This window comes from Nestor notabilis, unplaced genomic scaffold (genome assembly GCF_000696875.1).
Source record: "Nestor notabilis isolate BGI_N333 unplaced genomic scaffold, ASM69687v1 scaffold3044, whole genome shotgun sequence".
In the NCBI taxonomy this organism is placed as follows: domain Eukaryota; kingdom Metazoa; phylum Chordata; class Aves; order Psittaciformes; family Psittacidae; genus Nestor; species Nestor notabilis.
In genome coordinates, this window is record NW_009926688.1 from 13,953 (window position 1) to 39,882 (window position 25,930).

Consider the following 25,930-nt stretch of genomic DNA (forward strand, 5'->3'; position numbering starts at 1 on the left):
TTTAGGAGGATGATCCCCCCCAGAAAATGTGGTGACCCTGTCCTGCTTCAAACCCAAGTGGTGAGATGCGGCTCTCTAATCTCCCACCCCTTTTCTCCTCCTGCCTAGGTTCACTTACCGGCCACTGCGGCTTCAGACTAGTTTTGGCGCTCACCCTAACAGTGATCCTGGAGCTAACGTGAAGCTTTGCCTGCCTCTTCCTCCTCCTCCTCTTCCTCCGTATGGCTCCACCCAGCATTTACACCTCCATCAGTTGGTTCTCTTGCTCTCTTTTTGGTTTTCTATACTCTTTACAGTCTCGGTCTCTTTCTGTCTGTGTCTTGGCTTCCTCAGACAATTTAATTAAAAGGAAAAAGAGAACTCTTCCCCCTGGTAGGAGGCTGTGCTTCATGTCTTGCCTTGTGCTGGGGTGCCCAGCACTGTCTTGGGGTACCCAAAGGCTTTGCAAGGTTCTTGGAAGGGGTGTTTTCTATGAGACAAGGACCAGGTTTCCCCTGGAAAATCCATTTACACCATTCCCACTTCACTGCCACAGAAATGGTCAGGGGGATGAAGCACCTCTCCTATAAGGAAAGGCTGAGAGAGCTGGGGTTGTTCAGCCTGGAGAAGACTCCAGCAGACCATATGGTGGCCTTTCAGTTCTTAAAAGGGACCTATGAGAAACATGGGGAGAGACTTTTGAGCAGGTCCTGTTGTGACAGAATGAGGGGTGATGGGTTTAAACTACAAGAGGGAGGTTCAGGCTGGATGTGAGGAAGAAATCCTCTACAATGAGGGTGGTGAAACACTGGCACAGGCTGCCCAGAGAGGTGGTGGATGCCCCATCCGTGGAGACATTCCAGGCCAGGCTGGATGTGGTTCTGGGCAACCTGATTGAGTTGAAGACGTCCCTGCAGGGCGTTGGACTGGATGAGCTTTGAAGGTGTTTTCAACTAAAATGATTCTATGTTGGAGATGAGCCCCACTCAGCCCACACACACAAAGATGGTGGTGCTGGGAGCCCAAAAGCTTGGCTCACCAGCCTTATTCAGACCTTGGTCAGGTCAGAGCTTTGCTGGAAGACAGACATCATGCAACATCACTTGTCCCAGGCTGGACAGTCAATCTCTAGTGACAGGCAGCTCCCAACCCAAAATGTCAGCACTCACACATGAGTGGGCAGCATGTGTCCCATCGGGCAGCGCCAGCACCAGCTGAGTTTAAAGCATCCACGTTTGGTCTGTTACCCCCTCCCCATCGCTCTTGGCTAATTATCACCATGGAAACAGATTACAGTCCCGTACGGCCAGATCCTGGCAATCCTTATGGTACCCGGTGTCACCAGGCACATCCCAGTAAGCATTCATCCTGCTGCAGGATGGCTCTTTGCAAAAACCAAGCGGTTTTGCCCCAATCCTGTCCAGTTTTCCATCCCCACGATGCCCCGAGAGCATCCAGCCCCAGGCCAGGATCCCTGGGGAGTGGATGGAGACTAGGAGGAACCTGAGGACAGGGTGCTCCCTTGTCTTTTCCTCTGGGAACTCTTAATCCTATAGGATTAGTCAGCAGCCATGTGGTGCTTCATCTTTGCAAAGCCCTGTACGAGTGCTAAGCATTATTATTACTATTATGATTAATTATTATTAAGCAGATTCAGTCCTTACCATGCTCTGCTGCCAAGCTCGCTGCGAGCGATTTCCCAGCCTCAAAGGAGCAGAACAGACACGTTTCTTCCCATACACAAAAGCACATGGGTTTACAATTTGGGTTGGAAACAATACAGGGACAGATTGGAGCTGGCTGGGATGTAGGACGTTCAGTGGCTCTACTTTCATCCTGAAGCAACAGCATTCAAGCATCCGGATCCCTTTGGATGAGCTGCCCAAATGTCTGCTCCCTCTCTGACCGCTTTCACTGCTCCAGCCCATTGCACCTCCCTGCACGAGAAGGGAACCTTCGTTTTTTAGGGGAACCTTCATTTTTTAGGGAATTCTGCATGTTTTTAGAGAAATCTGCATGCTGCTGTTCCCCCCCACACTACTGAGCAGACAGGAGAGCCCCCACCATAGCACGGATGCTTCTAACCCTCCTCACTGCATTGGAGATATTCCGTGAGCTTCATCCCAACGTGATTAAACAACCACTAGTCCTTCTCGCTTCAAAAAATGAGGATTTACAGACACCCAGACCTCCATTTAAATGCAAATGTGGTGGCTTTAGCCTGGAACCGTGGAAATGAGAAGCATTACAATGGCAGTACCACCATCATCCAGCTCTACTTGGTGATATCTTGGGAGCAACATCACCTTCACAACCACCAGCTGGGAGGGGATCGGTGGGCTCTGTCGTCTTGCATCACAAATCCACCCCTCCATGGGCATGTGGGATGCTTAGCTTTTTCCCCAGGGATGCCAGCATGGTGATGCATCAGGCTATAGTCTGGGACCTTCTCAGCGCCAGCACAGCCAAAGTAATGAGGGAGGGGACACGGGAGCCTCTCATTTTGCACAGTGATGCTGCCTGCTTTCCCAGAGCCCCTCCAAGGTGATGGACACAAAGACATGCCATCCCGTCAAGCAGTGAACCAAAGAAAACCGTCCGCACTGTGCAGGGCCCTGCTTCACCTCCTGCCATCTCTCCATCTTCACCCGCCACCAACCACCCTCACTCTCCATCCCCATCCACCATCCTACAGGTAATTATGACAGACATCAGTTAAATCCCTGGCTCCCCCCTACCACACACCCCGTTGTTGGAGAACCTGGCAGTGAATAATGCAGGAGACTGGAGGGGGAAAGAGCTTCTCAGGTTGGTTCATTATTGATGAGAGATGACAGATTCGTGGCTGACAACCTGCCTATGAGATACGATTAGCTTGTGAAATATTAATGGTGCTTCTTGGGGATGACGCCAGCGGAAAGCCCCAAGGAGCAACGTTATCGATGGTCCCTGATTTCAGGGGACTTTGAACAGGGTTTAGCAAGATTTGGAAGAGGCAATTACATTCAATTAGAGTCACAAGTGATGAGATGTCACTGCTGCTCCGAGATGCAGCCCCTGCTCCCCTACGCTGCTGCTCACCCTCCTCACCTCAAGGCACATGCTATGTCAGACATGGGGATCCTCCTTCCTGACATCAACCCCCACAGCTCAAGCTCAGCAGTCAGGCTCTGGTCCCCCCATCCTGCCATTTGTGAAGGCAACAGCAAGTAGAGCATGCTGCCTGCTGGGAACACCCTCATGTCTCCCTGTGCTCCATGTGTCACCCTCCCAAGGTCCATAAAATGACACGGATAACCCTGGCATGCACCCAGACTTGGGGTTTTGGCAACCCAGCCCTGCATCTCTCAAGGATGTGGCTCATCCAAGCCCCCAGGCCTTTGGGATATTGGGGGGGGGGGCATAAAATCAGGGATGCTCCAACTCAGTGGGGCTGGGAATACTTCTGGGAACAGCAGTGGGCTTTGTTCAGTGCTTTCCCTGCCTCCCCTACCTCATTACTGGGCACAGGTACTGCTATGGCCGGGTTTGCGGGGCCACCAAGTACATGCATAATTCATCCTTCACAGTTTAGGAATGCAGGGATCTCTGCAGATCTACCTGCAGGTTAAAGCAAGCACCTGCAGCAATGAGAGATGAAGAAACCCAGAGGCCACAGCCCCACTCGTGTGCCCAGACCTTTCACCAATTAGCTGAGCCCCAAACACGTGCCCAGCCATGATGCACATCCTGGTTACCTCAGCTCCAGCCTGGATTCAGGCCCCTCTGGGCTTACAGGATGATAGGATACCACTTTCCCTGAGGTTCTGGCCAAGCCGAGTACACCAGTGATAGATTTTGGGTCCCCGTCCCAAATAGGATGGAGGGAAGCAGGTAAGTGGGTTTTGGCTGGTGTTGCTTTGGCCCCTGGAGCAAACTCATCCGAAGCATTCCTCCCATCAGCGCATGCCCTGTTCCAAAGTCCAGCTTTTAACCTAAATATCCTCACACCCCAACCTCTTATGTGCTGCATTTCCCCCCACTGCACCCATACAAGGTGGAACTTCCCCAAAATCCCCCTAAAAGCCACTGGTGGGCTCTCACTATTCACAGCAGGGATGAGCACAGGGGTCCCTGACTGTCGAGCCAGCATGAGAAGTTACCCCTCTGCTCCCTTTCCAGCCTTTTTATATACATATATATAAATATCGCAGTATTTAGCACATGGTACATGATCCTCCACCTAACGAGCATCCCCAGCAAGTCTAGCAGTAGATACACAACAACCCCAATCCCTTTGGCACCCTGTGCAAATCCATAAGGTAAAATTCAGCACCTCAGCCCTTGCAGATGCTGGGAATGGTGGGGAATATGCCGCAAGGAGGTTCAGATGCTGCCCCCATCGCAAAAGGCAGTACCCCCGCCTCATGCAATGGCTGGTGAAGATGAGCTGCTGCCCAGGGGGTGGCCTGGGAGGCTGTGGACACCAGGTAGGAGCTGATGAGCATCCACCCCTTACTAAAGACCCATGGCAAGACCTCCTACTGCATATACCCATGACCCATGCAGTAGGGACCCACGACACCTACACCTCATATAACGAGTTGGTTTAGCATCACCTGGATTCATTTCTCCAGCAAATCCCACTGGATTAGGACCAAGCTAGCGAGTCCCAGCATACAAACAGCAGCAGCTGCCCACCCCCAGCTACATTTGGGCCTCGTAGGGCCTCATTGCTTTCTGCATCTCTCAGCATGTAAGACATTCCCCTCAGGGAAAAGGAAATTCATTTTATCCCTTTGAATTCAGCTCGCTTAGCAGCAGTTACAGCAGGATGCCATTCCCAAGGCCCCCTCCTCTCTCCTTCCCCTGCCACAATCCAAGCACTGGGACTTGGCTGCCTCAGGCATGATGGGGACAACAATTCCCCTGCATATTTGAAATTCGGAACAGGACCAGACACATCCCTGACATCTTTCCAGGGGGAGAAAGAAGCAAATGTGACACTGTCTGGCATGCTCTGTGCCTCAGTTTCCCCACAGTGACTCCAATCCCTATGGACAACCCCCCACACCGCAGCACATCACTTCAAAATGACAACTCCCATCCCTCCCATCCCACATTTCTTCCTGGTCCCAGTGTTTTCATGTACTTTCCTTAGTTCACCCCTCTCCTTGGGCACACTGATGCAGGTCTCTCAATGTGGCAGCTACCAGCTGCAGTTTAACTCCTGCTTTGATTTCCTCTTTGGTGATGGTCCCCCCCCCCCGAAAACCTCCAGGTCCTTTTCTAGAAGCTCTTAATTCTCCTGCCACTTTCACGCTGGCCTCAAAGAGACCCCAGAAGCTTTCAGGCTATTTCCTGTCACCCTTCATTAGCTAACGCACCGCAAACGAAGGCTACTGAATTAGTCACCCGCAGCTGCTGGGTGTCAGACCAAAGGTCTACCCAGCACCGGGCTGCTGCTCCCTCCCTTTCCTACACCTGCACTCAAGGATGAGGAACCTTTCCCGGACAAAACGACTTATTTTCTCCTTTCATTGCATGTTTGCTTCTAAATAGCCAAAGAACTGAGGAGGCAGCACCATCGGGCTGCTCACAGGAGATATGTTTCCTCCCTTTGTGCTTCCCTTTGCTTCCGTCTGTGCCTCTCTGTTTACCAGGCTAATAAAGGCGGCTCTGTGCTGCCAGCTCCAGGCTGCACCTTCTCCCCGGAGCCCAGCCCAGCCCAAACATGCAAAGCTTGTCCAGAAGCCTCCTGCCAGCTTTGTCCGCTCAAAGTCACCTTGCCCCAAACCTTCAGCTCCACGCTTTGGGCTCGCTCAACAATCATTAATCGGCTTCTCTGCATTCCTGGCATGGAAAAATGCCCCAGCGGGTAACCCTGTCCTGGCATTCCGACATGCCACTGGCCGGCAAGCTGGTCCTCTCCGCTCTGCTCCTCCTGACGCTGGCGTACAGGTTCTATAGGTCTCGTTTGCTTGCTGGGGGTCAAATCCCACGGGCCAAGGAAGAGCAGAGGGAAAATGCTGCCCGGGATCGGGATGGGGATGGGGATGGGGACGGTGCAGTGGGTCTGCGGTGGAGGAGGGTGTTTGGTGAGGAGGGGAGGATGGGTGGTGGGAACGCACAAGTGAGTGGCACTGGGACACGGCGCACGCCTTCCCAGCGGGATTGGAGTCTGCTGAGGGGTGAGGAGGGGGAGATAGTTTCTGAACCAGGGCTGACTGCCAGGAAAGCGGGGATGGGCAGGAGGGGAAGTGAGCTGGGAAGCGAGCTGAGAGGTGCGACAGGAATTGAGCCTGGAAGTGAGCTGGGAAGTGAGCTGGCAAGCAAATCAGGAAGTGAGGCAGGAAACAAACTGGGAAGTGAGGTGGGAAGAGAGCCGGGAAGTGAGTCAGGAAGTGATCTGGGAAGCAAGCCGGCAAGAACTCTGGGAAGTGAGCCGGGAAGTGAGCCGGGAAGTGAGCTGGAAAGTGAGTTGGGAAGTGAGCTGAACTCTTACGAGCCTGGGGATGCAGCCAAAACACTGAGCAGCTCTGGGGAGAAGGGAACACTTGCTCCCAGCACCGGGCTCTCTCCCAGGACTGCTAATGATGATGACAGCCTTGTCCAAAGCATGGAGCAGGATTTGGCTGGCAGAGGCATGAGCCAGGAGATTGAAGAGCACGGGGGGATGATCCAGACCCTCAGTGTCACCTCAGACCTGGCACTAATGATGACAACGAGCAGCATAGAGTCAGACACCTCCTACTCCTTCTCCTCGGTTGCAAAGATTCAGGTGGAGGAGGGGTACATCACCAAGCAGCTGGTGAACGACGGGGCTGGGCAGCCAGGCCCTGGCCTAAAAGGCAAAGTCTATGACTACTATGCCCAGTCCATCTCCCAGTCGGTGTCAAAGAAGAGGTCTCTTCCCTACATCCCTCTGGGAACATCCCAGTGCCACAGCTCAGAGCAGGTCAATGAAGAGATGCAGAACTTTGCAACCCAGGAGCCAGACCCAACTTTGGCAATGCAGGATCCCATCACCTCTTCCACAGTTCCAGCATCTACGGGGAGCTTGGAACCTTCTCCTGAACCACCATCTCCTGGCCGCAAGAGCAGCGTCCTCCACATTGCTGAGAGCCCCCACCTCCACCTGCCCATGGAGGGGTTTGGGGTCACAGCACCAGCTGACACACCATCTGCAAGCCCCTGGCCAGGGCTGGTGGCCGGTGCTGACCAAATGCCACCATCCACCCACCTGGACCTGGGGAACTGCTACGAGGTCCTCTGCACAGCCAAGGCTCAAAAGCTCCACCACCTCCAGGAAGCTGCCTACAAGGTGATGAGTGACAACTACCTGCAGGTGCTGAGGACACCGTCCATCTATGGCCGTCTCAATGCCGGCGAGCGGGACCTCATCCTGCGGTGGAGAATGAAGGGCAAGATGCGCATGGTCGTGGCAGACGTCAACCTGCAGGAGCCTGGCCTCCACTCCAGCCGCCTCTGCAGCTATGATGAAGGAGGAGACTGCTGGCACCACCTCTGCCACATGCCACCAGAGGTGGTCTCCCAGGGGTGTGCTATGTGCAGCATGTTCAACTACCTCTTCGTGGTGGCTGGCTGCAAGGGCATGGGCCGGATGCAGAGACCTTCCAACCATGTCTTCTGCTATGACCCCCTGACCAACATCTGGAGGGAGATCTGCCCCTTGAACCAAGCACGGCCCCACTGCAAGCTCGTGGCCTTGGATGGCCACCTCTATGCCATTGGTGGTGAATGTCTCTACACAGTAGAGCGCTATGACCCCCGGCAGGACCGCTGGACCTTCACTGCACCCCTGCCCCGTGACACCTTTGCTGTGGCCCACACGGCCACAGTGTGTGATGGGGAGATCTATGTGACAGGAGGCACCTTGCGCTATGTGCTGCTGCGATACGCTGCCCGCTCGGACACCTGGAGGGTCAGCCTGGCCAGCGGTGGCAAGAACAGGACAGCCGAGATGGTGAGCACCAACGGCTTCATCTACCGCTTTGACCTCCACCGCCGCACGGGCATTGGTGTCTACCGCTGCAGCGCCAAGGCCAAGCTATGGTATGAATGTGCCACCTACACCATGGCCAACCCAGGTGGCTTCCAGTGTGCTGTGCTGGGCAGCTTGGTCCACTGTGTTGGCCGGCACTTCCACATACGCTTCTTGGCTGACCACATCTCACCACGCTTTGGGACCAAGGAGCTGCAGCCCTTCCCGTCACCCCATGGCAGCCTCCTCCCAACTGTCCTGGTATTGCCAGAAGGAGGGATGCCACAAACACAGGTTTGAAGGATCCATGCAGCAGTGGTGGTAGCTCAGGCATGACATGATGGTGGAAGCTGCTAGAAGAAGCCACCAGCCCACATTGGACCACATAGCATGGGACCAAGATGGAACCAGGGCAATGCTACCCATACATACCACCAAGCAGGCATCCTTGAGGCCCTGTAAGCAACGAGACAAACTGCCCTTGGATACTAACAGTAAACCCAGCCTTGAAGACACAAGGAGGAACAAAGCCGGAGCTGGGTGGACTTGTTTGCTTAGAGGTATTTACACATAGGTGTGCTTGCTCAGATGCAAATAAACCACAATGTGCTGCAGGCTTCCAGCTGTGCACTGCCTGGGTGATTAATACTGACCTGGACACACAACACACGGGGGATTTTATGGTGGAGGAACACAGCAGGGAGGTTTGATCACTAAGGAGATACCACCCCATCAGCATCAAGCCACCACTGAGCTTTTAGGCTTGACCATACACATCACCCCAGGGCTGGAGTCTGGGATTCACTGCTCCTACCAGTTCCTTGTTATCTGTTACATAGAATCATAGGATGGTCTGGGTTGGAAAGGAGATTAAGATCATCCAGTTCCAACCCCTGCCATGGGCAGGGACACCTTCCACTAGAGCAGGTTGCTCCAAGCCCCTGTGTCCAACCTGGCCTCGAACACTGCCAGGGATGGGACAGCCACAGCTTCTCTGGGCACCCTGTGCCAGCGCCTCAGCACCCTCACAGGGAAGAGCTTCTGCCTTATCCAACCTGAACTTCCCCTGTTTCAGTTTGACCCCATCACCCCTTGTCCTATCACTCCAGTCCCTGATGAAGGTCCCTCTCCAGCAACCTTGTAGCCCCCTTCAGACACTGGAAGCTGCTCTGAGGTCTCCATGCAGCTTCTCTTCTCCAGGCATAGATTTACCTTCTCCTCAGCACAGGGTTCTATATATATTTATATGTACGTGATGTAAATAGACACTATAGATTTATAGACAGCTGGTCTTAAATGAAATTAAACTGAACATTGGGTAAAATTAACCACACTACTGTTGTGCATCACTTCAAACCGTAGCCAAGCCTAATGGGAACAAAGAGGCTGATGCATGTTTTACATCGCTAATTACTGCATGAACAACATCTCTGAGGAGGCAACCAAAAGTAAAGCAGGGCCCTGGATGTGAGCAGCTGGTCTTTTATCCTCTTTTCCCTTCGTTTCACCAACGCCGCTCCGCTGTCTCCATGTCCTGCCAAAAGCTTACTTCGGGTAATTGCATTTTCTTCCCCTCAAAAGGTTTGTCATCCATCATCTTTCAGCCCCAGACAGATAAAACCAGCTCCCAGATGGATAAAACCCTCCTGAACCTGCTTCCCTGGTGGCAGTGGGTCAGGAACATGAAGTCATGGATGCGCTTGAAGCGCCTGGAGATAAGAGATGGTGCTGGAGCAGCCCATGGTATCACCATTTACACCCTGCTGCTCATAGTGATTTAGGAGAGCTTAGGTTAATGTTCTCTTACAGTGCTCCCAAAAGTATTACTTGTCTCATCACTGCATGCAGGCCTTGTGTTTCTGCCTTCAGGGCTTCCTGTGGAGGTCAGTGGCATGACCCATGTCAGGAAAGCTTGGGGGGCTGTGTTATTGAACCCTGCTTCTGAGGTTTGCTCAGTAGCTGTAGCATGTTGCTTCGCCTGGTGGAGGGTGGGTGATGCTACAAGCTGCTGTGGTTCAGCCTCTTTCACCCACCCTGCAGCCACCTCTTCCTACCCCAGGGAGACAACCCCACCAGAGATGTCCCAGGGATGCAGCCTCCTGTATCCCAGCATCTCCCTATATTGGGATGTTTGGGATGGTAAACATCGTGAGTCAAAAACCTCCTCATTATTAACTCCTTGTTACTTAGCCACCTCCATAGCCAGCACTCAGAGCAGCAAGCTCAACAAGATGGGTTCACACATACTCCAACACATTTCTACTTCTCCCCCAGCAAAACCCAAGTCGTGGCTGCTGCCCCAGAGCAGCCCAGTCCCTTTGCAACCTGCAAAAGCCTCTTGTCCCCATCAGCATCCCGGCTTCATGCCTTTCATCATCCCTGCCCCCCTGGGGAGCAGAGGACACATTGGCTGGACAGGAGCTGGGCAGCTGGAGCCCTTCCAGGTGACAGCTCTTTTCTCCCTCCCCAGAAGAGCTTTCCTGGGATCCTGCCCTTCCCGCCATGCCTCTTTGCTTCCACTTAATATTTCACCTCTCCTTTAACTCCTTACTGCCAGGCTGCAGCCTCAAAACCCAGCAGCTTTTCTTCATTCCCCAGTGTGACAGTGAGCAATGAGCAACAATGGACCATGGGCAGCTCTCCCCCTGCTCCTGCACTCTCCGATATTACCATGATTCACCTGGAGAGGCATTTAACAGATTAAAAGCACTGGGGACATCCCGTGCTGGGGCACTGCTTGTTCTGCAGGGAAGGATGACCAGGTTTGGAGCAGAAGCATGCAGGGATCCCGTGACTGATGGTGAAATGACTTTTGGCTGTGGTTGAGGGAAAGCAAAGGGGAAAGGACAAATGCAAACTGATACTCAGACCCGGATGACTGTTTTTTTGCTCCCAAATACCAGCCTGGTGTCACCAGCCAACTCCTGCCACCACTGCCAGATGCTCTGTCAGACCCTCAGCTCTGTGTTTCTGATGGGCAGCAGCTTTAAACAACGGGCTTGCAGCTCTCAGGAGAACCATAAGACCATCGAGTAGCTTCGGTTGGGATATTATTTATTTACACTGATTGGGTTGGCAAAGCTGCCAGGATTTACAGGGAAAAGGGTTGGGAAGCATGTGGTGTATCCTAATAAAGCTTCAACACATGTCCCTTGGAGCTACAACCCACCCCAAGCAAGTTCAATTAATGAACACTTAGAGATTGCAATAAGCTCAACCAGGCTGGGGGTTGAGCTCCTGCTCTTGGGAGCCTCTTCCCTTGCTGCAAGGCCAGTCACTGAAAGCCAGGACCCTCACTGGCTCGGAGACCACCAGGATTGGATGCTGGAAGAGAACACAACAACCACCAGGCTCATGAGAGCCGGGAAAACCCATTTCCACCATCCACTAGCAGTTCTTCCATTCCTATAACTCCCTCAAGGATGCTCTCTCCAGCAGAGAGCTCCTTCATCACCAGCGCCTGCACCCATCGCTGCCTTCTGAGCCCCCACTCTGCTTTATCTCCAGGAAGAAGGGTGCAACCACTAAACCGTGCTGCTTGGCAGCCAAATAGAACCTTTGCACTAAGTTCTTCTAATCAGGAAGACCCATTATCTCCCCCTGCCACGTTTATTTAGGCAATTACATAGTTTAATGTACATTGATTCTGAGTCTTCATTTTGACATTTTTGATGATGAGAAGAAACCGGGGAGTGACGCAGTTCTTATTTCTCAGTGCTCTTTTTTCCTCTTTGCAACGTGCCGGGCTGGACGTGAATGGAAATTGGAAGTCAATTAAAGAAGTGCAAAAGCAGCATTTTAAACTCTTTTTTTATTAGTTCAACACGGTTTCCTCCAATGTATCGGCTACAGCAGGGTGGGAAAGGAAAAAACCAAGCAGAAAAAGCGAGCTTATCCAGACATGTTTTGCATTTAAAGCCAACGTGATACATGAAAGAAATATTAAACGTAGTGAACTGACAAATTAAGTCTCTTGTTCCTGACAAACGGGAGCAAACTCATAGCGGTGGTTGAGGAGCCAAGGAGGAATTTCAAGCCAGGGGGAAGGGAAAGACCCATCAGAGCATCTCTAGGTGCCAGGAAGGGAGGTAGCATCGCTCAGCCCCTGGCCATGGTTTCTCTTAGACCCTCTGGAGAGTTGCCTACAGCAATATCTGCACTGCTATGGGCTGTGGTGCCATCAGGAGAGCCTCCATGAGAGGTTTAAAGCCAAGGAGAGGTGTCTTGTCCTCTCCCATGCATTTCTTCACCCCTCCTGCACCTAATCCCAGCTGACCACCTATCTATGGCCACCAGCAACCCTTTGGTAGAGCAGATCCTGGAGGCACCAACCCCAACCAAGCTGACCATCAGCAACCCTTTGGTAGAGCAGATCCTGGAGGCACCAAGCTCAGCCTCTCTCCGCTCTGGTTCACAACCAGTTGTGTAAACAGGGAGCTGCACCCAAGCTGCAGAACCTACAAGCAGATGCTAATGCGCCAGGGTTCAACACAACCCCATCACTTCCAAGCCCCATCCGTGCTTGCCCGGTGCCAAAGGGACATTTCCTGGCAACATCCACGAGGCAACACTCTGGGAATGTCAGCCAGCTCCTTGTGAGCACGGAGAGGTCAGTGCTAATGAAAGATGCTATCGCAGAGCCGGCATCTGGCCAGACAAATGTAATTAGCAGTATTTGCAGAAGACAAACCTTGGCGGGGATGGGGAGGGGGGGAGCACTTTCCCCTGTGATCATTTTGGGGAGAAACACGGCCATTTGGAGGCCTTCCAAGCCAGAACAACAGCCTCGCCAAGGACTCTTTAATTAAAACCCGGGTGGCGTTCGAAGGGAGAAGGGCTGTGTGTGAATGAGCGCGGTGATAAAATATGCACCGACTCCAGCAGAAGTTCTCCTCCCCGGCACAAGCTTTTGCTTCAACTGTTGATGGGGTTTTGATTCACAAGCTCCAGCAAGGAGGGAACATTTGCCAGCCGCTATTTCAACCCCGCCGGGTTAAAGCCACGCTGTAGTTTAGGATGTGTCAGAGCCGGCATCGTAAAAACAGATCAGAAACGCTATAGAAGGAGGGGGGAAACGCCAAACCATGTTCCTGGCTGGAGTTTAGCACCCTGAGAGCTCAGGCCAAAGGCAATTCTCTGTTACTGGAATACAATCAATAAAGCTCATTTTTATTTACAGAAGAGCCAACTAGGGGAGAAGGAAAAGCTCCCCGAGCTGCAGGAGGGGGATAGGGGTGTTTATGGGTTCCAGTTGGGTTTCACCCTTTAGTTCATCACTGTTTTCCAAAGGAGAGGATTTGGGATGATGCTCAAGTTGCTTCAACTCAACATTATTTGTTCAGTTCACACCTCCCAGGAATTGCGGTTTTGTCCCAAAATGAGCAGCCTGGCCTGTGCTGGGCCTGCCTCCTCCTGCAGCAGTCACACTTAAACCTGGTATTTAGTGCAGTCGCAGCTTGCAGTGCCTGCTCAGAGGCAAACAGCAACACACCTAGCATGGATCACTGCATGGGCATCACCCAGCACCAGCTCCAGGTAAAACCTGCCCAGACACAAGACCAAGATTATCCCAGGGACTCACATTCTTGCAGTGAGCTGCATCCTCCACCTCTGTGGCTGGTCCAGAGCCATCAACCCCACCAGACAGCCTGCGGGAGCCACCCTGAGATGATCCTGCTGTTGCCACAGGTGCTGGGTTATGACCAGCTTAATCCAGTGAGGGATTTTGAAGACATCATTACTGGTTAGGAGGCACCAACATCAAGAAAACAGCACCAGCAGCCCCTATATACAACTCACACTACAAACATGGTATGAGGAAATCCACTGGAGAGCTCTGGACACAGGAGGGTTTTCTTGACCCCTTCATCCTCATCCATTCCTTTATCTTCAGACAGCAGGTGAGATGCCAGCCTCAGCCAAGCTTGAAGGCACTCAGACTGTCCACAGCTGATAAAGGGCTTAGGGTTGGTGCCAAGAGCCAGCGAGGCTCCAGGAAGGGATGGGGAGGAGGGACACCGGTTCCATCCCAGCCATCCCATGGAAAGCCCAAGACTGCAGCAGCTCAGCCAGGTCCTGTATTTCCCTTCCCCAACAGGGACCTCTTATCCTCCAGCACCTTCCCAGGAGAGGAAGAGGTGGGGGGATTGCATTTATCACAATACTTATCAATATGTAACAACTACCAAGAAAGCAGCTGGAAAGCCAATAAAAGAGAAAAATAATACAGTAAGGAGTCAATGGAGGTGCTTTCACGTTGGGAAGGAGCCGAGGACTGGATGCTGCCTGAGTTACTGGTGCAGCTTGAGAGCTTTTAGCCATCGGAGGTGGAGGCAGAAGGGTTTCAGCTCTGCTGCATTGTAGCAGCAAGGGGGTTAATTTGCTGCTGTGATGGATTTCCAGTGCCTGAGGTCGATAAACAGGGCAGTAATTATGTTGCATTTCTCTGATGGCTGCAGATCCTTAATAAAAATCAACACAATAGTTCACTAAATCTCAGCGACACGCAAATTCCATCCATCATTTTGCTCCCGGCTGAAGCTTCCCAATTCTGCTGCTTTGGGGGTTGTTTGATGTTTAAACCTGCCATAAAAAGGTTTACATCAGTTTCATGCCACCGCCACCCCTTTGGTTCCAGTGGGAGGCATCCAGGTTTATTCCTCCCTCCCTAAAAGCAGGATGAAATACCAGCAAAGGGGCCATTTACAGCATGCAGCAGAGAAACAGTCAAAATATTCACAAGGAGAATGAAAAACCTGAGGCTGGGAACAGCTTTGCACTCGATTGGGTGACAATAAAGCCTCTTTTCTTTCTCTTGCCTCTCCAAAACTGAAGAAACATCACTAAAATATCATTCCCATCACAAAGCAGCACCATTTTCGCTCCCAAAGCATACTGCAAATGGATCTAAACCACCCAAGTCCATCTCACCAAGGCTCAAATTTTGCATCAATCCAGAAAAAATAAAGAACTCTCCCTTTTCCCTCTTTTCCAACTCCTGGCCAGCAAAGCATCACAACACTCAAGAAGTCAGAGGGGTTAAAGGGAAGCCCTCCTGGGTTTTCATCCGTTGAATTTACAATGAATTCAACACATTTCATTTGAGGCTGAAACTTTCTGCAAGCTCCAGCATGTGCTATTGATTTGCGGTTGTAAAACCTCTGAGCTGGCCTTCCCAGTCACTCCGTTTGGATGCAGAGCATCCTAGAGGATTTATTATACATGGATTTCCCTCCAGACATCCCACAAGCATGGAGGATGCTTTGGGGGACCAGTGCCAATGCAGCCACCTCCAGCCCTGCTGTCATGGTACCCTGTATCCCTGCTCCTTGCTCTGCTTCACATGGATGCGGATGCAAGACTCCAGCATCCCCATCAGCAATCCAGCTCACCCTTTGCTCCCTTCCAGCCTAGAAATGTCACACCTGCACCACAAACCCACTAAATTACACCTCCTCATTAAAAATAATTCCACAGACGTGGAAGAGAAGCGCACATGGAGACATGGACACCCAAAGCACCAAACCAGGGCTGCTAGATCCATCTAGAAACCAGATTCCTACATGTTAAATTTAAGGGGGGTTGGCTCCAAGCTGCTGCAGGTTGTAATAATTTTCTGTGGGCTCCAGCCCTAGGCTTGCTTGGACTGGGAGTGGTGCATCTCTGTCCTCTGCCTCAGCAAAATGATGCCCTACAGATTCAAGCACCAGCCCCAGGCAAGCATCCTGCCTGTTGTGCCCAGGAGGACGCAGCTTTTCCAGCATGGCAGCATCACTGGTACCCAGCCCATCACCCTGCTTATCCATTACTACCCTCCTCACCCATTCAGGAGGCAATCCCACTGCTTCCCTGCAGGAGCAAGGGAGATCGATCTGGGTGGCTGGATACCCAAGCTCCCACTCCCCACATCAGGTTTAACCCCCTCAGTTTGCATCCCCAGCCTGGGGCTCCCAGCCTGACATCCAGCTGAGGCGAGGATATGGCTGTGCTGACACCAGATGTTCTGGGAGGACACCTCCTGGGTTGCTGCGCAGCTGCTCTCCCGCCTTTTCTTTGCAAGCAGATAAACAGAGATGAAACCATATCAACCATTTGCACAAAGAAAAGCATCTGCACCAAGCCAAGCATCTGAATTCTTTATTTATGCATGGTAGACCTATTGGAGAGCTTTTTATTTGAAACTAAAATGCAGCCATTACAAGTATTTCATTCCCTAATTGTTTTCTTTGCTTTCTTTCCCCCTCCACACCCCCCAGCTCCTTCCTTGTTTGGGATGATAGACAAGGGCTGAAATAGCAGGTCGGGCTGGCTGGGAACAGCTCCTATAATAAACCCAGCCCTTACTAAAAGGGAATCAGGTCCTCCTGCTGCATGGCTGTACTTCCTGACCTTCTTCTTCTTCGTTGGGTTTTTTCCCATTCCCCAGCCTATAAACACAAGCTCATTAGGGCAGGGTGGCTCATTAGCAAGGGCCTGTCTGCCTTGATGTTTCCATCAGAAACACGAGGGCACCAGGCTGTTTAAGCCTGTCTATCATCACCAAGCACTGAAAATACCTTAATCCACATCAGGCAAGAAACACAGCTCTCTGGAGCATTGGATTTAAAGATAATAAACAGGAATAATGTGGGAATGGCTCCTGAACAGCCCAATTCCCTGCAACACAAGGTGTGTGCGGCCATCCCAAGTCCTTCAAGCCACCAGCCATCTGGTTCCCTATGGAGCAGCGGAACTTTTCCACTTTCCCCACCTTTTTCCCAGAGCATCCAGCATGGAAAAAGGGTCAGTGAGCTAAAACATGGCACACTGCAACATCCAGCTGCTTGCATGGGTCATTTGGATGGGTAAAGAATAGCAGCAGATGGGCGATTCCCAGCCACAATGGGCAGGGAGAAACCTGCAGCAGCTTCAATAAACACAAGGTTTGGATCAAGATTTGGGGGAAGCATATGCAGGGAGAGGAGACAGGGGATGAATCAGGCTGAGCCAGAAACAGCCTCTGTCATGCAGGAAGGTGATGGGTACAAGACTTGGCATTTCAGGAGCCCCGAAAGATGGAGACTCTGATTTGGTGCCAGTAAATAGGGCCTGGAAATCGCATCTTGTCCCTTGGGAGCTCATGGGCTGCTCCCTAACCCCTTGCCTGCCAGGCTGGGGGAGCTGCTATGACTTCCAAAAGATGACAATACCGGGAACTGCCTGTGTTCCCTGAGTGGTTTATCCCACCCAGATCAATCTCCCTGTCTCCTGCAGGGAGCAGCAGAGTTGCATCCTGCATGGGTGAGAAGGGCAGTAATGGATAAGCAGAGTGATGGGTTGGGTACCAGTGATGCTCCCATGCTGGGAAAGCTGCATCCTCCTGCCACTAGGTACCAAAACTGATCACAACAGGCAGGATGCTCACCCAGGGCTAGTGCTTGTATCTGTAGGGCATCATTTTCCCAAGGCAGAGGATGCAGACACACCATTCCCAAAGTTACTGCTGGACCAAGGGGCAGAGCTGTAGGAAGGGGCCCTGCAGTCACCAGCAGCATGAGCATCACCAACCTTGTCAGAACGCATTAGGCATTTCTGCCCCTTACACAGCAGCAAGACACACTGGGAGCCACCTCAGCACTCCAGTCACTTCTGCTTTACAGCCTCTTTGCCATTTTGCTTTCTTGGCACCAACCCTTCCGCTTTGTTTTTCCTTGCTCTGCTACATGGAAGGTGCAAAGTTGCCTCTTGGGGAACATCAGCAGAACCGAAACCCAAGGAGCGGAAGAAAAGCTGAGCTGGCTCCAGGCTAACCTGAAGAGTTTCGCAGGGGAAGGATGTAGCTTTGTATCCCCGCTGCTCAGGATAAAGGTCAGGGACTATGGGGGTACCCAGTTACTGCCACATACCTTTGGATGACCTCTTTCATCCATTGTTGCCTCCATCCCTAAGTACCCAAGCTAGTGACTTGCAGCAAGAACCAGCCTTGAAGGGTCATTATCCTTCTTTGCAAATGAGACACTGGAATCACAGTGGGGAAAAAGAATGGGTGAGATACATCCAAAAGCATTACAGCTGGATGTGAGGAAATATCCATCTCCATCCTGACAGGCAAACATGGAGATTTATAAGTGCCAGAAGAGCTCTACAGGGGGAACTGGACCTGGGCAAAGCTGCCTCTGATAATTTCTTCCACCACCAAAGCACTATGGACTAGCTCTACCTCTATCTGAATGCTCAGGTTTGGAGATATTTACTCATTTCCTGTTCCAAGATGTGACCTTCAGAGTTTTGCTTCACCAAAAAGAAGGAAAACTCCTTCTGTGCTGCTGACAACCCTTACACATGTCCCTAGAGCAAGGATGATCCCATAGTAGGAGGTTGCTTGCTCAAAATCAGCCTCCAGCCCCATGTGAAGGGCCCAGACTGAGCTTGGGCAAACACCCAGCAGGGATGGGAGGAAGATGTGGAACAGCAAATCCCAGCTCTGGTTCATCAGCGGAGGCTGCAAACACCTGATCTGCATCTTCCCCGGGGGCACCATCCGTGTGTCCACCCCCCCATCCCTGTCATCTGCTGCAGCCTCCTGCTCTCAGCACACTTCACTGATTAGTGACTAATGAGCAACTGGTTCGTGTCACTTCCCTGCCCTCGCCAGACAACGCTGGTGCGAAGGTCTGGCGTGGTCCAAGCCATCTGTTCAGGCCCTGAACTCTGCACCACCACTTCCCATTTCAGCAGGGGAGGAGGAAGGAAGAGCAACCTTTGTGCTCACCCCCCCTGTGCTGCAGAAGGACACACAGGCTGCGGACAGATGGGAGGTGTCTCTCTCCCAGCCCTTTCCCTCTCTGGCTGCTGGATGCTTCAGTGATGGAGATTTGCATCCTAAAGCTTTTGAAGCTTTACTGGAGCCTGGCAGAGGGAAGCAGCACTGGCAGGGGCAGGCAGCACCATGAGAGCAGGATCTTTCATGGGCAGCTGAGGATTCCTCCACAGTTAGTAATTAACAGCACCAGTGTCAATACTGGAAGGTAATGGCATTTTGAAACCCCTACACTGGGTAGTTCAGCAGAATATCAGCCAGCAGCTGAGCATCCCTCTTAACAACCTGCCCCACACCACCTCTGCTAGTAATTCACATCTTCATCCATCACTGAATGATTTATTGCAGGGCCAAAGGGATATGGAAGATCCCCAGGGGTAGCTGATAGTCTTCACCATCCTAACAAGGACCGATGCCGTCCCCAAGGCCGCTGCCACGGTGATTGGTATAGGCGATGCTCAGAGCGACGGTGGTGTGGGGCAGAGTGCTCTGTGGTCCTCCCTTCTCCTGGTCCCTTGCCCGGCACCCCCTGCCTGCTCCCCTCGCAATCCTTGGGCTGTGCTGACCCCTCCTGGACTGCAGCCTGCACAAGCAGCCGCTTCTCCTTCCTTTCCACTATCCGAAACCGGAGAATGAATCCCAACCTGCTTCCCTTCTATCCTGAAGGCATCCAGGGGCTGCCTTCGGGCCAAAGCACACATGCGCTGCCCAGCCTCGATGCTCCCAATCTGCTGCTGCATTCCAGAGATGGCTGGAGAACCATTTGCCCACCAAAAGATATTGGGAAGACCACTGGACAGGTGAGTTGTTCAACATGTTTTCTAACTCCCCCTTCCCAAAGCAATCAGGGGATAAATAGAACAGCATCCACTGATAACAGTCCTGGACCACATCCTGCAGAAATCACCCCCAGATGCTGCGCAGTCCTGGACGAGCATCAATTCAGGGGAGACAGGCCTTGACAGCATGAAGCAGAAGGATGCTACAAGGATGTAGAAGTTAACAGGCAGTTTCCAGCTCCCAAGACCCCCTATCAGTGACTCCCTCCCCGCAGTCATTACCCTCAGTGAGATAATGAACTCCTGAGCACAGCAGTGAGCGCAGCACTCAAACGACAGCTCTAAGAGCTTCTGCTGGAGGAATCATTAAAAGCAACTACTGGACTTCAGAGATCAGCAGCAGCAGAAGTCTAAATCCATACCTGCAGCCTCGCTGCAGTCACCAGTGAGCTGCCACTTCCAGAGATAATATAGCATCAGTTGGGTACTCAGCAGCCACATGGAGAGCCCTGATGGGTGAGTGCCAGTTGAGGACAGACCTCTTGCACATAGCACAGGGAAGTCCAAACCCCCAGGTTGCTCCCCATGGGTACCACAACCCCCTTCTCAACCCTAAAGCCCCCCATAACACAGTTGCTTTGCTTCCCTCCTCCCAGCTCTATTGCCCCATCAATGCCCCTGCAATGCCTTCATCTCCCTCTCCCACAGCTGATTATGAAGGATGGCAAAACCTTTCTTTTCCTTGGTTGTGCATAAAATGACAAAGACAAAAAGCTGGTGGGAAACAGCGTTTTAAGGGTTGTAAGAGGGACAACCACCACTCCGCTTATGTTGCAATGAAGTATTGCAGTAGTGGGGATTTATGGCCCATAAAAAGCACAAAGCACTGATCGGAGATGTCTTCAGCAGTTTATAAACACATAAACCCACACCATCCCCTTCCACACATCAGTGCTTCTCCTTGGTGGAAAATGAATGTGCCTTGTGTGCTTGTGAAAGCCCACCAGAGCTTGCTGGATACATGGAAAGCCCACAAAAGCCCATTAGCTATTCTGGAAGGCAATATGGGCCCTTATAGACTTGTGAAAAGCCCAACAAAGCCTTCAGGGTGTTCTGGAAGAGGAGCTATCTGAAAATCCAAGAGCAAACTGAGCATTTCTGTGTTTCCCCAGGGATATGGGATGGTGCAGAAGAACAGCACAGCTTGGGGTGTACCCTCAGAGCACCTTCCTGCAGGGCACACTGGGAAGAATGAAGCCACAAGTGTCCCTTCCAGGGGGGGAAACAGGATACAGCGTTGGTTCACTGCATGCAGCGGTGACAGCCAATCTCAGCGTCGTATTCCAAAGGCCTTTTCTATCACTAACGATGGCAAAGTGCAGCATCAGATGAAGATTTCTCCCTGCTCACGTAAGTATTCGATTGAGTGGAGAAGTTCCAACACTGTTTTGCCCCAGTCCTCCCATGCACACGTTAAAGATGCTAAATTGCAACAGCTATAAACTGAACATCGCAGTCATGTGCTGGATGCACTCTAGGGACAGTGCTGGAGGGGAGGGAGCATCCAGGCATCAAATGTAGCTTAGAATCTCCCCAAAATTCACCATTCGGATCATCTTCACTCTGCAGCTCAGCTGTCAGCTGCTGGCAGGGCGTTCTTGCCATCTAGTGGCCCCTCGCCTGACTGCAAACACAAAGCGGGATTGATTTTTCCCTTTCCGGCCACTCTTTCTACCTTTAAGCAGCACGAGACCAGAGGGTAGTTGGTATTACTTTTGCTCTTCATCTGTATTTTAATCACCAAATTACTTCTGCATACATATTATACGAACAACCAAACTATGTGATAAGGACGTGTCATTCTGAAGTGACAAGGACTTTCCTGGCTCAGTTTGCGTCTGCTGGTGTGTCTAAGAAATCTTCCTAAGGGTGTGATATTTGGAAGGTCTACCCAAAGAAGCTGTGGCTGCCCCATCCCTGGCAGTGTTCAAGGCCAAGTTGGACACAGGGGCTTGGAGCAACCTGCTCTAGTGGAAGGTGTCCCTGCCCGTGGCAAGGGTTGGAGCTGGAAGAGCTTTAAGTTCCCTTCCCACCCAAACCAGTCTGATGCTGTGATTTTCTCCTACTTTATTTGCAGCTTGGACCCTTCAGAGCTTTCCTTCTTTCAACCCTGCCACAGTCAGTATTTTTCCGAGGTTTATTATTGCTGCAGCAAAGGATCACATGTTTCTGCAGGAAAAACTTGGAGCTACAGAAGGACACCCTTGAGGCTCAGCTTGGGCTATAAAACTGCATTGTCAAAAATCATTTAAGCCACACAGTCATTTCAGTGCCCCACCACAGCTCCCAAAACCTTGGTCACACCAAGATCCTTAGTCTACGATTCCACTCTACGATGGAAGACACTCATTTCTTAACACATTTGGCCCCAGATACAAAGCAAAGGGCAGAAGAGAGCTGTAAAAAACAAATCCAACCTATAATTTCAGTGGATTTTGGCCAATTTATGGTCTGACCCTTGGCTCTAGCAAGGTAAGGCTGATTCAGAGGACCCATGCACAGTGCGTTGTGTGATTTCATCCCTCCCAAGAGCCCCGTTCAGGCCAGAAGTTGTCAGCAAGAAGCCTTCACAGCATCCCCATAAGCCTTCTCACAGGCTACAACTTGCCTTAGTCTGCCATGATGTAGACTGTACTGAAAAATCAAATCACTATTTGACAAGGCTCAGTGCTTACTCAGTGGCATATTCTTCCTATCAACCCACTCAAACCTACAGTTAGGAACAAGATAACACTTGCTGCTGCTAAATGAGCATGCAGGACTACTCCTCCTCCTTGGTGTGATATATCTCATTGCTAATTCCTCTCTCTATTTTCATTTTTAAGCAGCCAGAAAGCAGTTAACCCCTTATATTGATCTTCCAAAGTTGTTTTACAGGGGGAAATCTGAATTTTGCCATAGATATTCTCTAGAAGGAAAAGAAGCACCAAAATAAATCCAAAGAATGGGAAGCTTAGAGAAAAATACAGCTTAACAGATTGATGAGGCACAGCCACATAGAGGAGAATCAAAGGCCATCTCTGTGCAACATGAAAGGAGAGATGGTATCGCCTGGGATAGTCAGGACAAGGGGGAAATCACACAATAGGATGCTGGGGAAGGCAAGAGTGAGGAAAGAACTCCAGTCAGTCTTGTCTGGAAGTCTCTAAAGGCCATCTCTGCCCAGATCCTTTCTACTTTCCAGGGCTAGGAATTGACCCAACTGAAGTTATCAGTCATCTTGAAAGCCATGGTCACATTGGCTCTTCTTCCCTGGCTTGATAGGAATCTCCAGTGGAAATCAAGCCTGGAAGCACCATCCGGCACAGCAGCAGGTCAGGGCAAGTACATGGCATTTTGTGACATTCCTCTGTGGTTTCCCAGTGCAGAGAAGATCACTGGGGGAATAGAAGCAAAAGACTCTCCAGGAAGGCCTGGAAAAGAGAGAAGCTGCCCTTAGCCAAGGCCAGGTAGAAATGTTGACCCCAACTACGATGCAGCGGTGGGAAGAGCAAGACAGGAGGACAGTGACCGTAGCCTAAAGAGGACCAGAAGAGAGAAGAGATGCTCCTACGTCTATGCAACAGACTTCACTCCTGATTCCAAGAGAAACCCTGAAGGCAGCAATAGCACTCCTCACCACTGCAATGAAGTGTTTTCACATCAAGCTTAGGGAAAATGTTTAGGTCAGGCCATGTTTCCTTGACCACAAGGGCACACAGATGGGGAAGAGACCAGTGGAGCTAAATGTTGTAGCTTCTGTCTTTTTCCTGGCTTGTTGTGGCACAAGAGCTCAAGCAGGATGGCACAAAGTGCTGTTTGCTCTTCCTGGGGGCACACACCTCCCTGCTGTAGAGATACATTTGCACTGAGGTGGCTGGACACAAGCTTTAGGAACCAAGTCGATGCTTCTGAAAGCAAAGCAATCACATCTCTTAGGTCAAAGGGTCCTCCAGCTTATTCAGAGGCACACGGTCACACAACTGTTGTGCTGTTTCTGATCTCAATGCACAGATACCTTGAGAGAGTCACCTCATCTTGTTCGGCTAGTCCTCTCTGGTGTCCCATGTACCCTTTGGCTACCAGCCTCCAACCCATCCTGTGGGCAACTCCAGTGCCAGATCTAGACTCCCAGACCTCTAAACCCTTCCACTCCACAGTAGATCTTAAGCCAACATCTATCTTTATTACCAAGCCAAGGCTTTTAAGAGACAAACTGCTCTTCCTGAGGATTATTGAGACCCAGCTTCAACCCATGAAGTCTAGAGGTGAGCATCTTGTACTGTAACACCAACTGCAAGCCCCCAGCAGTGACAGGGTAGATCCGGTAGAACCACTGTCGGATACAGTCCAGCACTGTTTATATCCAGGATGTATTTCAGAAGGATCCAAAACATCTATTTATAGGCTTCTAACACTGGCATCTGAGATAGCTCCTAGCACGTCACGTCCTCCCCCAGAGAGGATGCTTGCCTCCTGGTGTGCCTTTAATGTGACATTGTTTGAAGAGATGAAAAAGCCCGTTACAAGCTGGGAAAGTGATGCTAGCAGTATTCTGTTGGACTAAGCTACAGATTCCAAAGGTTAGAGAGTTTCATCCATATGGAAACCAGCAGCTGCATTGCCTCCTCATTCCTGCCTGCAAGGAAGAACTCTCTTGGAGCACATCTTATCCAGCTGGTTCTTCTAAAGTGATCCATCAGTGTCCTGTTTGACTTCCACTTGCTTCACTGATGTTTTCCTCCAAGCAGAGGTACCTACACAGGAGCTACAGCAGCAAAGCACTCATTTAAAGGTCAGGATTTACCTGCATGAATAGACAGCTCTTCCCCACCCTTTTCCCTATAGAGCAATACAACTCTGCTCCTAACCAAAGGAAAGGGTCTCCTACAAAAGGATGACTCTCCCTATATCCTTGAGCACCATCAGGAAGATTTTCCTGAGCTGGACAAAGCTCCTGCCTATAAGCACAACTGGCAGCACATTTATCACACAATTCAAGCAAAGGTGGCAGCACATGGCAATGTAAAGGCCAGGGAGCTGATGAGCAGCACTTCTGCAGCCAGGCCTGTTGTGGTGGCATGGAAGCAAAACCAGGAAGACCTGGCACCCTCATCCCACAGCATAAACCTGCCTGGCTCCAATTCACATATGAATGTACTGCTTCACCAGTTAGCAAGCACAGATACCACTTACAGGCCCTGAGACTCACTTCTTCATCTTCCCTGCAACCACTGACCTCCAGCTGTACATACAGCAGCGTGCTGTGATAAAGAAGAGCCTCACACAGGTAGCCAGGAGGCAGGGGCACCTCATGGTCTCCAACTGAACTGGAGGAACAGAGACATCTTTTCCTTGGCTTTTGCCTTTTTTACAGCAAAAAATATCTTCCTGCCTGGATATGCACCTTAAGCAAAGCACAAAGTGACCTGATGCTGGGGAAAAGGGTCAGAAATAGGGTAGGAAGCTCTAATGTGCTGAGTAGTACAGGGGCTGGAACTAGATGACCTTAAGCTCCTTTCCAACCCAAACTTTACTGACTGGTGCTGGGCTGAGGAAAGGAGTAGACAGAGCTGCCGAGAACAGGAGGAAAAAGCAGAGATTCCAGCACCAACCTGGAAAATCTGGTCATAAATCATAAAATGAGGTTTCATGGAGCCACAAAGTGATATATTGGAATCAGAGAGGTTTAACCCAGCTGTGCACACACAGTGTTTTCTCTTCAAGGGAAAGGCTTTGCTTAAAACCACACAGGTAGAGGAGCTTCACCCCATCTGCCCATGCCCCAGGTGCCTGTCACACATAGCCTCTGCTATCCCCCTGTGCCCCATCATGTGCAGCCCTATGCACGTGCCACTCTAGCATCCCAAAGGCCCCTGTGTTCCTGGGCTGTTTTCAGCTACACTATTTTATCTAATGACCAGAAGCTTTCTAATTTATCTTGCCCATTTAAGGCTTCCCCCCAGTGACCCAAACTCATTTCATGTCAGCCCAAAGGCCTCCATGCAGACAAGGGCTCCCTGTGAAAACCAGCTTTGATGGTGTCCCTGACATCTTTCTATCATGTGTCAGCAGCACCCACCATGACCAAGGCACTACAATAACAAGTCTATGCAGTGCAGAGATTGGGTCACATGCATGGCTGCAGGGACAGGACATGAAGAGCAAAGTCATTATATATATCTCTTCAGATCATTAATTACTCCTCTTCCTTACCCCTATATACATGCAAGCTTCCTTTAGCCAAGCCAGACACGACACCAGTGGCTACGCACAAAACCTAGGTCAGGGCGACTTTTTACAGCCTTGAGTAATGAGAGGGGGGACAACCTTTTCCCATGGAGCCATTCC

At 51.1% G+C, this 25,930-nt stretch overlaps 2 protein-coding genes across 2 annotated transcripts in view; both read left to right on the forward strand.

Moving 5' to 3' along the window:
* Positions 1–382, forward strand: part of IGSF21 (immunoglobin superfamily, member 21) — a gene marked incomplete at its 5' end in the record, with an annotated part of 11,147 nt that extends 10,765 nt beyond the window's left edge. The window contains one exon of the mRNA XM_010013651.1: positions 109–382. Within this exon, the coding sequence (XP_010011953.1) occupies positions 109–182 (74 nt within the window). The remainder of the gene's footprint in view (positions 1–108) is intronic.
* A 5,442-nt stretch (positions 383–5,824) lies between these two features.
* KLHDC7A (kelch domain containing 7A) lies at positions 5,825–8,263 on the forward strand. The gene has a single exon (XM_010013652.1). It carries the CDS (start codon positions 5,825–5,827, stop codon positions 8,261–8,263), a length of 2,439 nt encoding a protein of 812 aa, XP_010011954.1.
* Positions 8,264–25,930: the final 17,667 nt, after the last annotated feature.

Coding starts and splice junctions, on each gene's coding strand:
- KLHDC7A (XM_010013652.1), top strand. CDS start 5,825: ATGCCCCAGCGGGTAACCCTGTCCTGGCATTCCGACATGCCACTGGCC.